This window comes from Curcuma longa, chromosome 11 (genome assembly GCF_044706935.1).
Source record: "Curcuma longa cultivar G26 ecotype Majalengka, Jawa Barat chromosome 11, ITB_CL_G26_1.1, whole genome shotgun sequence".
Taxonomy (NCBI): domain Eukaryota; kingdom Viridiplantae; phylum Streptophyta; class Magnoliopsida; order Zingiberales; family Zingiberaceae; genus Curcuma; species Curcuma longa.
In genome coordinates, this window is record NC_133871.1 from 1,355,959 (window position 1) to 1,369,281 (window position 13,323).

At 33.5% G+C, this 13,323-nt stretch overlaps 1 protein-coding gene across 1 annotated transcript; it reads left to right on the forward strand.

Annotated features, from left to right (window-relative positions):
- The first annotated feature begins 4,205 nt into the window (after positions 1–4,205).
- Positions 4,206–11,055, forward strand: LOC141842068 (organelle RRM domain-containing protein 2, mitochondrial-like). The gene is made up of 4 exons (XM_074730285.1): positions 4,206–4,471; positions 10,505–10,573; positions 10,645–10,751; positions 10,837–11,055. Exons 1-4 carry the CDS (start codon positions 4,213–4,215, stop codon positions 10,921–10,923), a joined length of 522 nt encoding a protein of 173 aa, XP_074586386.1. The 5' UTR covers positions 4,206–4,212; the 3' UTR covers positions 10,924–11,055.
- Positions 11,056–13,323: the final 2,268 nt, after the last annotated feature.

A 13,323-nucleotide genomic window follows, 5' to 3' on the forward strand; every position in this document is an offset into this window, starting at 1 on the left:
TCTAGCTAGGAATTTAAACTCAAAATCTTAAAAGTCTTAAAAATTTAAGCCACATCCTTGTCTCCCTAAACAAGAAGTTCAAACTTAAAGTTCATCCTTCTCTCCTTTGATAACATCAAAAAGATTTTACTAGAATTGCATCCTTTCTATACATTATTCATTTTAGATTTCTAACTAAAATATATGAAACTCATAATATAGCTTATGCAAACATACTAAAAAATTTAACTTTTAAATTGATTCAGTTAACTCTATCTTATTACATATCTGAAGTAGTGGATTGTATTTCTAAAATGATATCCTTTATGCCATTTATAGAAATTCACTAAAAATCATAGAAAATTTTAAAACTTTCTAAACATTTATTATGTGTCATTTTAACTTAAAATTTAATTTTCCTAAAAAAGCATCTTAATTTTTTAAAAATGGTCATATTTTCAAAAATTGAAATAAGAATCAATCATGTATTTAATTTAAAATATTTGTTTTGAATTCTTTAAGTTTGAGGATACTTTTAAAGGTAAAATATAGATTTTAGCCATCAAAATAATTTGGGGGCAACTAAGTTAACCAAGTACTTCTTATAATGAAATTTCTCCAACTGGAAGATAGTATTGTCTCTCAATTTAGATTCCTTGTATCCTAATCCATTTTTACTAAAATCAACTCTTTGTCTATGGTTGATCATATTTAAGATCTAATAATAAATTTTTCTAATGAAACTTTTAAAATTTCTACTTGTTTACTTAGCCCTTTCTTTTAATCTTCAAAACAAGAGTATCGAATGAATCTTTTAGTCTACTTTCTAATATGCCTACTAATTCCTTTAAATCTAATTTTTTTTTCTTCTAACCTTATAAAAAGACCTAGATAAACATGAAATAACATCAAATAATTCTTTAAATGATAAATTATGTAGCTCAATTATCATATCATCTAACTAATAGGATGTAGCTCCACCTTCAATTGCCCTCACATTATTTTTATCTTCATGATGAGCTAGTGACTTTATCATCTATTGTCACAAGAACAAGACTCTATGTAATTGTCTTGTTCTTCCTACAAGGAAGTTGTGTCATGCCATGCGACTTTTAGATTCTTTCTTTTAGGTTTTTTTTAGCTTTTCCTTTTTCTTTATTTTTTTGCTCTTTTTTCTTTAAAAATATTTATTGGTCCTTCATATGTTCTTCATATCTTATCTTTCTTTTCTTCTTCAACATTCTCTTAATATTATCCTTGTCAAAATTCAAACTTCTAAAGGTCTTACCCATTTCTTACCAAGTAGGTTTCTTAGTTGTTGTCCATGGAAGACAACTCAAATTAGTGTCCTTATGAAAATTGATGTCTTTCCCTTGTCATTTCAAGTTGTTACCAAAGTTTGAAAATTGATCTCGCCCAGGACATATTACACTTGGAGAGTTTGAAAATTTTATTATGCTAGATCGACCGTCATGACCGATCTGTGCTTCTCGATTTATCTTAATGGTCAGTGGAAAATTTCTGTAGAATCAGGCCCGTGATATAACCGTTTTTGTCATGTTATAATTACAATTTGATTATCAAACCGTGTTACACAAATATAGCATAGAGGCATGGCCTGGATCGTCTCTCAAGGAACACGATGGTGGATACTAATCTCTAGACATTGTTTTAATGGGGTTTGGGGTTCTCCTAAATATTAAGATCGATTCAATTGGTACGAATGCAATTAATGGAAACCCAAGCACCTAGCTACGATCACAACAAGGGAATTGAAACTAATTTATGATCGCGATGGAATCAATAGAGAAATGAACCACAATTTACTAACAAGCTCAATTAACTTGAAACACCATAAGAAAATTACATGACTACGTAACACTAATGTAAGAGGCAATTCAACAAACACATAGTAAGCAGAAATCAAATGGAAATAAACACCAAGACTTAAATGTAACAATTAAATATAAGAAAAATTAATAGTAAATTCCAACAATTAACAAGAACACTACAACTAAAGTCGAATGGAGGATTGGATCGTGGCTTATAGAAGGACCTCATAGGATGTACTGGAAGAGAATGGAAATCCAAATCTCTCTGATGTCGAGATGGCAATGGAATGGACCTAGCTTCAAGACCATGAAGTTTGTGGATGAAAATGAACTTCTCCTAACCAAGTCGAGCTCGTGGATGGAGGTGAATGTGGAATGAACTCTCTCCTTCCAACCAAAGGGAGAGAGGCGATCGTCAGAGCTATGGATGGAGATCGTCGGAAGTTCTTCTTGGATGATGGAGGGATGAACTCTCTCCTTCCAACCGGAGGAAGAGAGGTGGAGATGGAGTTCGATCTAAGGGATTATGATGAGTCGGTTTCTCCCAAGTGAACTCAAGTTTACGCGCCACAATCATGCCAGGAAGCATTACCAAGCCATGCTCACTTGTACAGGGACTTCCGAGGTTTCATCTCACAATCTAGTGAAGGGCACGATTAGGCAGTGTTTTCTTCTTTGCAAAAGGTGGAATCCGCCACCTTAGCGGCTCCACACGATCGGCCTCACGACCATTTGTAAGGAGGTAAATCGAGAAACTGTAGTTGGTCACAACGCAGGAAGGTATTGCCTGGCTTCGCTAGGATTCGAACCCTTGTCCTCTTCTGCAAGAGCAGTGTTCTCTTCTAGATCGGCCTTTGGATGCGATTGAGCCTTGATATCCTACAAAGTAAGATATGCTCCAAGTTTAGTGATAAGGCCATCAATTAAAAGGTATTTGTAAGTGTGAATTAATCATACGAGAGGATTAAAATATCGAGTACTAAAGCCATAATAATATGTTAAATTATCAGTTATCAGCTAGTCATTTCTAGGATTATCAAAAAAATAAAAGTTGTTACCATAGTTACATCATCTCTATTGTAGCTTTCTTTTTTTCTACTATGTTTACGATTCTAAACTCGTGTAATTTCATAGTGGATAAAAAATCATCCAAATTTCTTACCTCAAGGTCCTTCGACATGTAGAAAGAATCAACCATTTAGACCTAGACCCATTTAGACCTTGAAAATGCATTTACGACACTCAACATATCTCAATTTAATAGTCTTCTCTTTAGCAAAAGATAAAATCTATCATCCTAGCGGCCCCACACGGTCGATCCCACGACCATATGGGAGGAGGTAAATCGAGAAGCTATAATTGATCATAATGGAGAAGGGCATTACCTCGACTTCGTGGAGACTTGACTTTTGCCCACTTCAACAACTCTGCTGCATCGTAAACAACTCAACTATGCCCCGATGACGTTAGGGTTATTAATTTGGCGATCAATTTCTTGAGTCTAGCCTAGAGTTTCATCATGGTCTCTAATTATCTAACTTCTTAGGAGATCTTTTTGTCAATTTTACCTATAAAGTGTTCTCATGTAGTTCCACCAGTTTGTCCACAATTCTTTAACATGTGATACACATCTTTTTGTTTCTTGGTGCATTTGTGCTCCTCTAAAATTTTCCTATCCATATCTCTGGCATCATCAATTTTGAAAAATACCTTCATTCTAAGTTTCTATATAAAAATTTTGCTTTCGAATTTCAATAGGTGGATGCTTGAACTAACCATTTTTGTTACTTTTCCTAGTTGTTAGTCCATAGAAGAGTAACAAGACTCTAATATCACTTGTTGGAATTTATACAATGATCGAATACAAGAGCTGTCAAACGGACCAATCTATGATAGAACGGATCAACTCACTAAAAATTCATCATATGACGAGGTGGGAGGCTGACCCACCAATTTGATGGATTGGAAAATCTCAAACTCAACCCAATCCAAGGTGGGTTGCGAGTTAGGTGGGCAACCTATGGACCTGTCAAAAAATAAAAATATATTAAAAATATTAAAAAATTTTAAATTTGGATTACAATTTAAATTGGTTAAGTTGAAATTTTTGAACTTGAATTGTGATTTAAACGGATCAAACCCATTAATACATTATAAGTTTTATATTTCAATTTTAAAATTTAAAATAAATAAATAAATAAACTTTCTCAACCCACAAGTCCATCGCAAATCAATCCAAGTCCAAGTCACAGACCAACCCATGCAGGTTGCGAGCCTAGGCGGGTCTTCACTTTTATTTTGCCCAAGTAAACGCAGGTAGCTTCCAAAGTAAACAGCGTTCCTATAATACATTTTTGGATTTTAAAATTTGCGTTTATTAACGACGGAGAAGAATTCCGCCATGTCTCTTCTCCATCGTCCTCTGCTCACACCATCCTCCTCCTCCTTGCTTCTGCAATCGCGCACTTCTTGCAATCCTTCGCCGGCTGCCCAGCCAACGCCATTCCTGCGCCCTCGGCCGTTGCGCTCGCTGTCCACTTCGCTTCAGCCTCATGGAAACAACGGCAATAAGGCCGCCCTACCAATTTGCGGATGCTCCGCCTCTGATTTGGCGATTTCCCAGGAAGCTCCACCGCCTTCGTCTAGGATCTTCATCAAAGGTCTGTTTCTTTCTGGATGTTGTCTCGAATATCACATGTTTCGTCGGCATACGGAACTGTACAACCGCAAAGTTGCACTCATCCTGTTCGACATATTGTCTCAGATGAAAAAGGATAATTGTCTCTAGGAGTTAAGGCGGGCAAGTATAAGTAGTGCATCACCGAATGCAAAAACACAACTTGAACTATTTGGATTAGGAATCATGTATGTAAACTCTACAATTAGCCGGGAATGCTATGATACACCAGGATTTACATAGAAAACCATTCTACATGAAAGGATGAAAATTAAGGGGCGAAAGAGAGGAGTCTACTATGTGAGAGAAAAATTATAACTTTCGACGAGGTTACTGATATTTGTAAACGAGGTTACTGATATTTGTAAACTAACCAAACTAAAATGATAGAGATAAAACAATATCACGAAATATTCTCTTCTAATGGAAAAGCACCAAGGATTTTAGATGGAGGAATAACACCATTTTAAGAAAAATCTTTCCTTGTTTTCTCTCTCTTTTTTTTTTTCCTTTTTATCTCCTCTCCTCGCTCACTTATTCTCTCTCCATATAATTAGAGGGAAGGAGTTCTTTTCAATTTTTTAAGTTAGAAATTTATGGTTAATTAAACTTAATCTCTTCTTAGACCCATTTAAGTTGTGTTGGACATAATAGTGTGGGATTACTAGAAAGGGTAAAAGAACATTACTATTTAGGATAAATTACCTTAAGGTACCAATACATAATAAAAGAGAAAACATGTTTAAAGGAGATTCATGAATTTGATGAAGTGAATGAATTAGAGTTAGAGTGTGAGAGGTAAAGGAAGACTAAAGAAAGTTGTAATTAATATGATTTAGTTGATTTGGATATTATTAGTTATTTACCCTTCTGTAGAGTTCAATGAAGGAATAAAACTCATGTAATGAATCTTAAATAGGTGGGGCTTATACAGTTGATGTCAGTGTAATCAATCTCTAGTAAGTTTGACTTAAGGGGTTGCTGCATACTTGAGTTGGGTGGGTTTTGATGTGGTTGACAAAATCATATTTAAGTTAGAAAATTTGATATTTTTTGTTAGACTAAATTGCTATTCTCACTTATGTCAAGTATGCAGATGCAAGATTTTGATTGTAATTGTAAGTGCAGTTTTGGCCAATTTGGCAGATAAGAAATTTCGGAGAAGTGAACTTTTGACATATGGAGGTTCTGGAGAAGTGAGTTGATGAAGGTCCCATGGAAGTGAACTCTCAATAGATGGAAGTTTCGGAGATGTGAACTCCTGACAGCTGGAAGTCCAAAATGTTTAGGTTTTGGCAATGAAAGTTCCGGAGTAATGAACTCCTAGAAGATGAAAGCCTTGGTGAAATGAACTCCGATGGAAGTCTCATAGAAGTGAACTCTTGGTAGATGGAAGTCTAGAGATGTAAAGTGAAAGTTCAAGAGGTATTGGAAGGTTGAAGTCCTGTAGGTGTGAACTTTTAACGGACCGAAGTCGGAGGTGTGAACTATGAGAAGATGGAAGTGCTAGAGGAAATGGTAGTCCTAGTATCGAACCTGAGGAAGAAATTGCACTTGAATAGGTGTCTCTCAAGTAAATGGTAGTTTTGGTAGTAGTGCAACCAAGTGTTTATAGTATATAGGTGAAACTCTAAAAGCGAATGCGTAATAAATAGTAGTCATGGCAATAGTGCCACGTCAAGCCTTGTGAGATTGGACTAGGGCAATCCCTACTGTCAAACACAAAACCATTCCACAATTCATTATAATTTGTTTTTATGATCACATGATGCAATTCTTATAGAGCCCTCGTGGTAATATGTTGTCTGTGAACAACTTAAAGTCATCTTGCACTGCAGAAAAAACATGTGTTATTAATTCATAATATATGTATTAATAAAAGGATCATATATTTGAAACTTTCACAGATTATGAAATGTAGCAGCCTTAAAACTTTTTGAAGGCCTTAAACACCTATGAGTTCACTAGAGCATCTAGAGTTAATAATACTTCTTTTTATAATTTAAAGAAGTTTAAGGCCATGTATAACACTTTTGTTCAAAAAACTGCACATTGACCTAAACTAGTCAAACAAGCACTCCTATGCATTAATTGGACCCTTTTGAAGTTAATATATTTCATTTTAAAATAAGTTAGGACCTTGTGGAAAAGTTTAATAATATTGCTATCTGGCTATAAGCTACTCTAATTACAAACAGATACTCATATGTTGGAGTCAATATATGCCTTTATTTTTCATTTTAGAGCGGTGGAGGGTCATGTAACAATTTTGAAGGAAAAAAAAACAATTATTGAGAAACACACTCTTATGTGTTCCTTGGGCCATTTGAAGTAGATATCTGATTTTTTTTTTTCAATTTAGAGAAATTTAGCTACATGTAGTAGATTTATTCAAAACTATTACATAGTCCTAAACTGCTCTAAATTTACAAACAAGAGTTCTTATGTGTTTCTTGAACACTTTGGAGTCAATATATGCCATCCTTTTCCATTTTAAAAGATTTTAGGTTTGTGTAGTAGTTATGCTTAATTTTGTTAGATGATCCTAAACTACTCTAAATTCAAAACTCTTATGAGTTCACTAGACCTTTTGGAGTCGATATATGACTTTCTTTTTTTCAATTTAGAGCAATTTAGGGCCATGTAGTTGTTCAAAACTTCTACATGACCCTAAACTTTTCTAAATTCAAAAACAAGCACTTCTATTTGTGAATTTACATGACCCTTTGGATTTGAGATCTATTTATTGTGAGAGTTTTATCAAGATTAGAGTCGTCAAGTTGGGTTAAGCCCGTTGGGTTAGTCCACCCCGCCAAACAATTTAAGCGGTTGGATTGAAGTTTTATCAATCTATTTTAAGACGGGTCTAGGTGGACCAACCCGCTAAGCGAACGGCCTGCGCGGGTCGGCCCGTGGTGTGATTGGATTGGCCCGTGGTTGAGAAAAAAAATTCTTCCAAAATTTAAAACTAAAGTGAAAAACTCAATGGGCTTGTGGGCTTGGTTGGCCCGCGGATTGAGAAAAAATAATTTTTCTTTCAAAATTTAAAATTAAAGTGGAAAACTCAATGAGCTTGTGGACTTGACCAACTTAATCCGCAATCCAAACTTAAAATTTTCAATATTCTCTATATATATTTTTTATTATTTTATTTTTTGACAAACTCGTGGGTTCACCCGCCTAAATCACAACCCGCCAAGATGGTAGGTCAGCCCACTCTGCCCTGCCATATGATGGGTTTTTGATGGATCGACTCGTTCCGCTATGGGTTGGCCCGTTTGACAATACTAATCAAGATTTTTAGAGTAAAAAAGAGGCCAAGAAAGTATAGGAAAAAATGAAGGAAAAATGAACTGTTTAGAAGGTATTATGCACTTGTAAGAATGAGGAAAACTTTAAAAAGTATACAACAAACCAAAAAGAGAAACCAAGAAAACAGTGAATAACGCTAAGATTGAAACTTTTGAATGTTTATATCGACAACTAGATATAAAAGCATGGGAAAGGGGTATTAATAGAATAACTAAAACGAGATAGAGGAAGACAAAAGATATTATCCAAATAAGATGTATTAAACATGAATACAATAGGGTACTATTAAATGATGAAGAAATAAAAATGTGACGGAAGAGATATTTTCATCAACTTTTTAATGAAAATTTAGGTGATCAATTTAACTTAGGTAATTTAAGTAGGTTAAAGGAGTATAGAAATTTAAAATTTTATCGTAGAATTCAAACTTCAAAAGTAAAATAAGCTTTAAATGAGATTCAAAATAAAAAAGTAGTTGGACCAGATGATATTCCAATAGAAGTATGGAAGTGGCTAGGAAAATAAGATATTGAATAACTTACAAAGTTATTTAACTTGATATTGAAATAAAAAAAATATTTGATCAATGGAGGGTAAGTACTCTAATTCTCTTATATAAGAACAAAGGAGATATAAAATTGTGCAAATTATAAGGGTATTAAACTAATGAGTTATACCATGAAATTTTAGGAAAGAGTAATAGAAAAAAAACAAAAGAAGGAAACCACGGTGATAGAAAATCAATTTGGATTTATGTTAGAAGATCAACAATAGAAGTTATACACCTTCTCAGACAACTAATTGAAATGTATCGTAAACAGAAGCAAAATTTACACATAGTATTCATTGACATAGAAAAAACTTATGATAGAGTTACAAAGGAAATTATGTGGAGAATTCTAGAAAAGAGATGTGTTAGCGTAGCGTATATTGAATTAATTAAGGATATGCATGAGAATGAACAAGATAAGAAATGAGAACATTAAAGAGAAAATTGAAGTTATACCTATTAAGGGAAAACTCCAAGAAACATGTTTCAAATGACATATACATATATTTAGACGACCAATAAATATTTTAGTTAGGCGATATGAAACTATGATAAATATGCAAATCAAACGAGGAAGAGGAAGATTAAAAAGACTTTAGCAATAATAAAATAAGATAAAACTTATTTAATATAGATGATGATATAGTAGAGATAGAGCTCAATGACGTAGAAAAATCCATATAACCGACCCCATCTAGTGGGATAAGACTTGGTTGTTGTTGTATAAAGTAGAAAAGAGTTTTTGAATGAACAAGATGGTTGATCATGAAAATGGAGAAGAAATAAAAATGAAAATACCAACTGAAGAAGAACAACAGTGTAGATTAGAGAAAAAGGTGGTGGATTAGAGAAAAGGAGATAAGTCGTAGTGACGACAGAGATGAAGCTGCATTTACTGCTAGTGGAAATCAATGGGTTGCAGTAATATTAGGGCATCTTTTCTTTGATTGGGCTTTTTTTTGATTGGGCAAGTCGTAACTAGATGAGGATCGATGTGGTTTTATTTGAGCGAGTGGATGAGAATACACCAGTCAAAGAAGGTTGAAAGGGGTACATTAGGTAGTTTACATAAAAATGGACATCAGGAATGCCCTTTTGATAATAAAATAAAAAAGATGCCCTTTGGCTATTCCCTTGAAATGTGATGCCTTTTGATGTCAAGCATAGATGAGTGAATTGCTATTATTTTAAGCTTGAACATTTTTTTGGTAACGGTTGGACTTGATCATTTAAATGAGTTCATTTATTCAAGTGGGTTGCAACAATTGGTGGTAGAATGAACCTAAATTTAGGCATCGTTAGGTGTTGAAATGGGCTACATGTGTGATGATGTAGCCACCATTATTCTCACATTCTATCGATAAGGGATAATTTTGGATTATGACTTGGACCTTAGGTTTTAATAGAGATGTCAAACCTTAAGCCAGGCAAATTTTAACATTCCAATTTAATCTCGCATTATAATTTGTTCGTTAATAACACAATTTTATAAGGTTAAATGAGAAACTGCTATTAACTTGGAGGTAATTAATTCGTTGGATCTGATAAGTTAATTGAGATAGTTTTCTCTTATAACTGGGTCATGATTGTGACATTTAAACTCATAGTTTGGTTGTTTGTTGTCCTAAACTTATTGACATGATCATATAAAGATAACATGACAATGTGCTACTATCCTGAGGCAATGTACTTAAGATAGCTTACAGAGTTGATAGTATTTGCATGTATTTTATACAAAATTATTAGTAGTTGATACAACAAAAATAACCAAACCTTTATCCCATTAAGTAAGGTCAACTATATGGACCTTCTACACAATTAAACTCGATCTCTTATTATATCTTTATCTATATTTAAATAAATTTTATTCTATTTTACCATTGTTAACTAAGTTTTTTTTAGTCTTTCTCTTCCTTGAGTAATGTCATATTTGTCATAATCTCATATCGCCTAATTAAGGCATGAAAGTACTATGTTGATATTCTACTATAATATGGTTCCCTTGTGAGTTTCTTCCTCAGAAAATACTATATCTTAATCTAATTAAATCTCAATCTTTTCTGATCCTTCCTCTCACTATCAAATGGCTGTTTACTTTGACAACTTGCCAATTAATTTTATCATTTTAACGGCATTTTCACTATGATGATTCAGGACTATCTCGTTCCACATCGGAGGGATTTTTAGTAAAGGCATTTTCATCCTTCGGTGAGGTTAGCAAAGGTAAACTGGCATCGACTAGTTTGAGAGGCACTAACTTGGAAAGCCATCTAACCATTTTACTGCTTTTGCAGTAAAGATAATCACAAGCAAAACCTCAAAACAGTCTCTAGGACTTGCATATATTTGGTTTGCTCGCGAACAAGAAGCCCTAGTGGCTGTGAACGAGATGGATGGGAAAGTAGTTATCATTTTTAGAACTTAACTTTGATCTTGCCGAAGTATATACTAATTTTTAAAACTAATTTTGAGCCTTTCTCCTCCAGTTTCTTGATGGCAGGTTCATTGCTGTTAAAATCGCAGATGCTGAATCGCCCTCTAAGCAAGTAAGACCTAGACCATACAGATTCTGATTTGTATTTGGAAATTGCTCCACATACACAAGAAGATTATCAGGAAAGATGTTATGTTTGAACTAAGACTACCCATTTCAGTCTGAAATTTTATATTTTATATCGTTTTGGTAGAACTTGCCTTAATGGCATAGATCTCGCATACATACCATATGTTCTTGATAGCTACTGCCTCAATAGGCTCTTCAGTGTTTGTCATATGGAAAAAATATGCAAGAAGTCTAAATTACAGTTTTTATAAGAAAGGCCTCCTTCATCGAAAACCAAAATGAGAGGTCGAGATCGTTATCTATGAAATTCGAAGAAAAGGTCTTTTTGAAAGATTGTTGTAAGTTAATAACCGGCATATTGTGCGAGCTCCAAGTAGTAGGAGGCTCCACGACCTCTGACTTGTGCTTGCATGAAGAGGAATAGTTGGCAATCACAGATTAGGAATAGCCAAAGCACAAGTCTATGCATCAATGCTAGAAGCTAGAAGGAATGTTGTTGCGCCTAAGGTATAATGCAGATGGTGGACGTATGATATTTCTGATGTAACAATCAAGGGTTGAATCTCGTGAAAATTTACGATCTGTCATTCATTCCATCATGCATTTTCTGCTTGTATATTTAAATTTACTTCCTTCCATATTCATGAGGCTGACTTACACGCTGCTCTTGTGCGTGAATCCTGTCTCTTTGAAATATAAAAAGTAAGTTTGGGGCACTTCCATGCTGCTCTTTGGTTTTGTAAATAAAAAGGGTTATCGAGTGATATGTAGATAGATCTCTTTCCTAACAGTTAAAAATTTTAAACCAAATTGTCATCTAATCAACTTAACATGTATCAAAGATCAAGAGGTTGGGTCTGAATCTTATTTGTCATAAAAGAGAGAGAGAGATCTTGATTTTGAATCTTTCGATTGTCGAATGTATTATCTTTAGTTCGTATGTTAGATTTGGTTCGTTATTTAAGTATATTAATCCTCAGATGAAAGAGTATTAAGGATGCAATATATACAAATTGATCAGTTTTTTAACTACTCAATCCTTTGAGGTAGAGGATTAATCAAATTACTTGAACATATTCATACGGTGGACTAAGTGTGCCGACCGCTTGGAAGCTGACCTAGGTGGATGCCATCGCGTCGGGTTTACGGGTTTACTGATAAGTCTGTTGACATGGAGCTAAGTCATGTGGAATGAGCTCGATGAGTTGGAGAGACGACATTACTCAAGGTATCAAAGCATTACATAACAAAACAGAAGAAATGAAAAGTTATTATCTCTACCATTAGGATCCTACAACTGTTAACTTTTGTGGAAATAACAGGTTCATCATAAAACCAACTCCAACACCATTAACTGAAATTCAATGTCAAGCACATGAATCAGAGAAACAGAAGCAGAAACAACTAGGTGAAACATTCACACATCAAAGAAAAACATCAGCAGTTAATTTAGCTCGCATAGGTGTGATACAGTAGTAACAAACACTCGGAGAAACAATAAGACTCAGAGTTCAAATTCTAAAGAACAACTTCTGAGTGTCTATAAGTTGTACTACCGATTTATATAATAGATGAACTAGCAAAAAATTTATCTTTAGAATTAGTTGGGCCAAATTCAACACCTAAATTATTATTAAAAAAACAGTTATTGTATTCCTTTTTTTCACTAGAGTCAATCTTGAGTATAAGAGGTTGATGCAATTTTAACTTTCTGCAATTTTCAGGCGATTAGAATTACTGAAATCCTCCAGTAAATTGAGTACAATGACTTCTTTCTAAAGAATTTCTTTAGATGTTATCAGAGTTGTGCGCCATGCAAATTGAGGCAAGTAAAGAAAATCCGTGGCAGTAATAGGGATATATGTAAGGTATCCAATCCTATATTATATCCTCATATATATTTAAATAAATTTTATCTATTAATATACATATTTATTATAATATCATACCACCTAATTAGAATATTTATTAAATACTTAAATACACGCTCGTATCATTCAAAATTTTCTCTCAATAAGTATAATTTTAATTTTTTTCTAATATTCTAATTTCCTATCTTGTCCATCATTAAATATCTACATATCAAACTTAGCTTAATAGTCTATCTTACAACTCTGAAATTTATTCATATACTTATCCTTGACATTTAACTTCATAACATTTAACTTCATATAAAACATTATTAGAGGCATCTTACAATCATAAAGAATATCTAACTCTCTTACACATTCAACCATTATACTTGTATCCTATATAAAACATTTTCATTAATATCTTCATCCTAATATACAATTTCTCAACTATAAATAATTCATCATCTACCTTAATAATTATATTTTAATAATACTAAACTTAAATTTCATATATATTGAATATTTTCTACCCAGATTGATACTTAACCTTAAAAGGA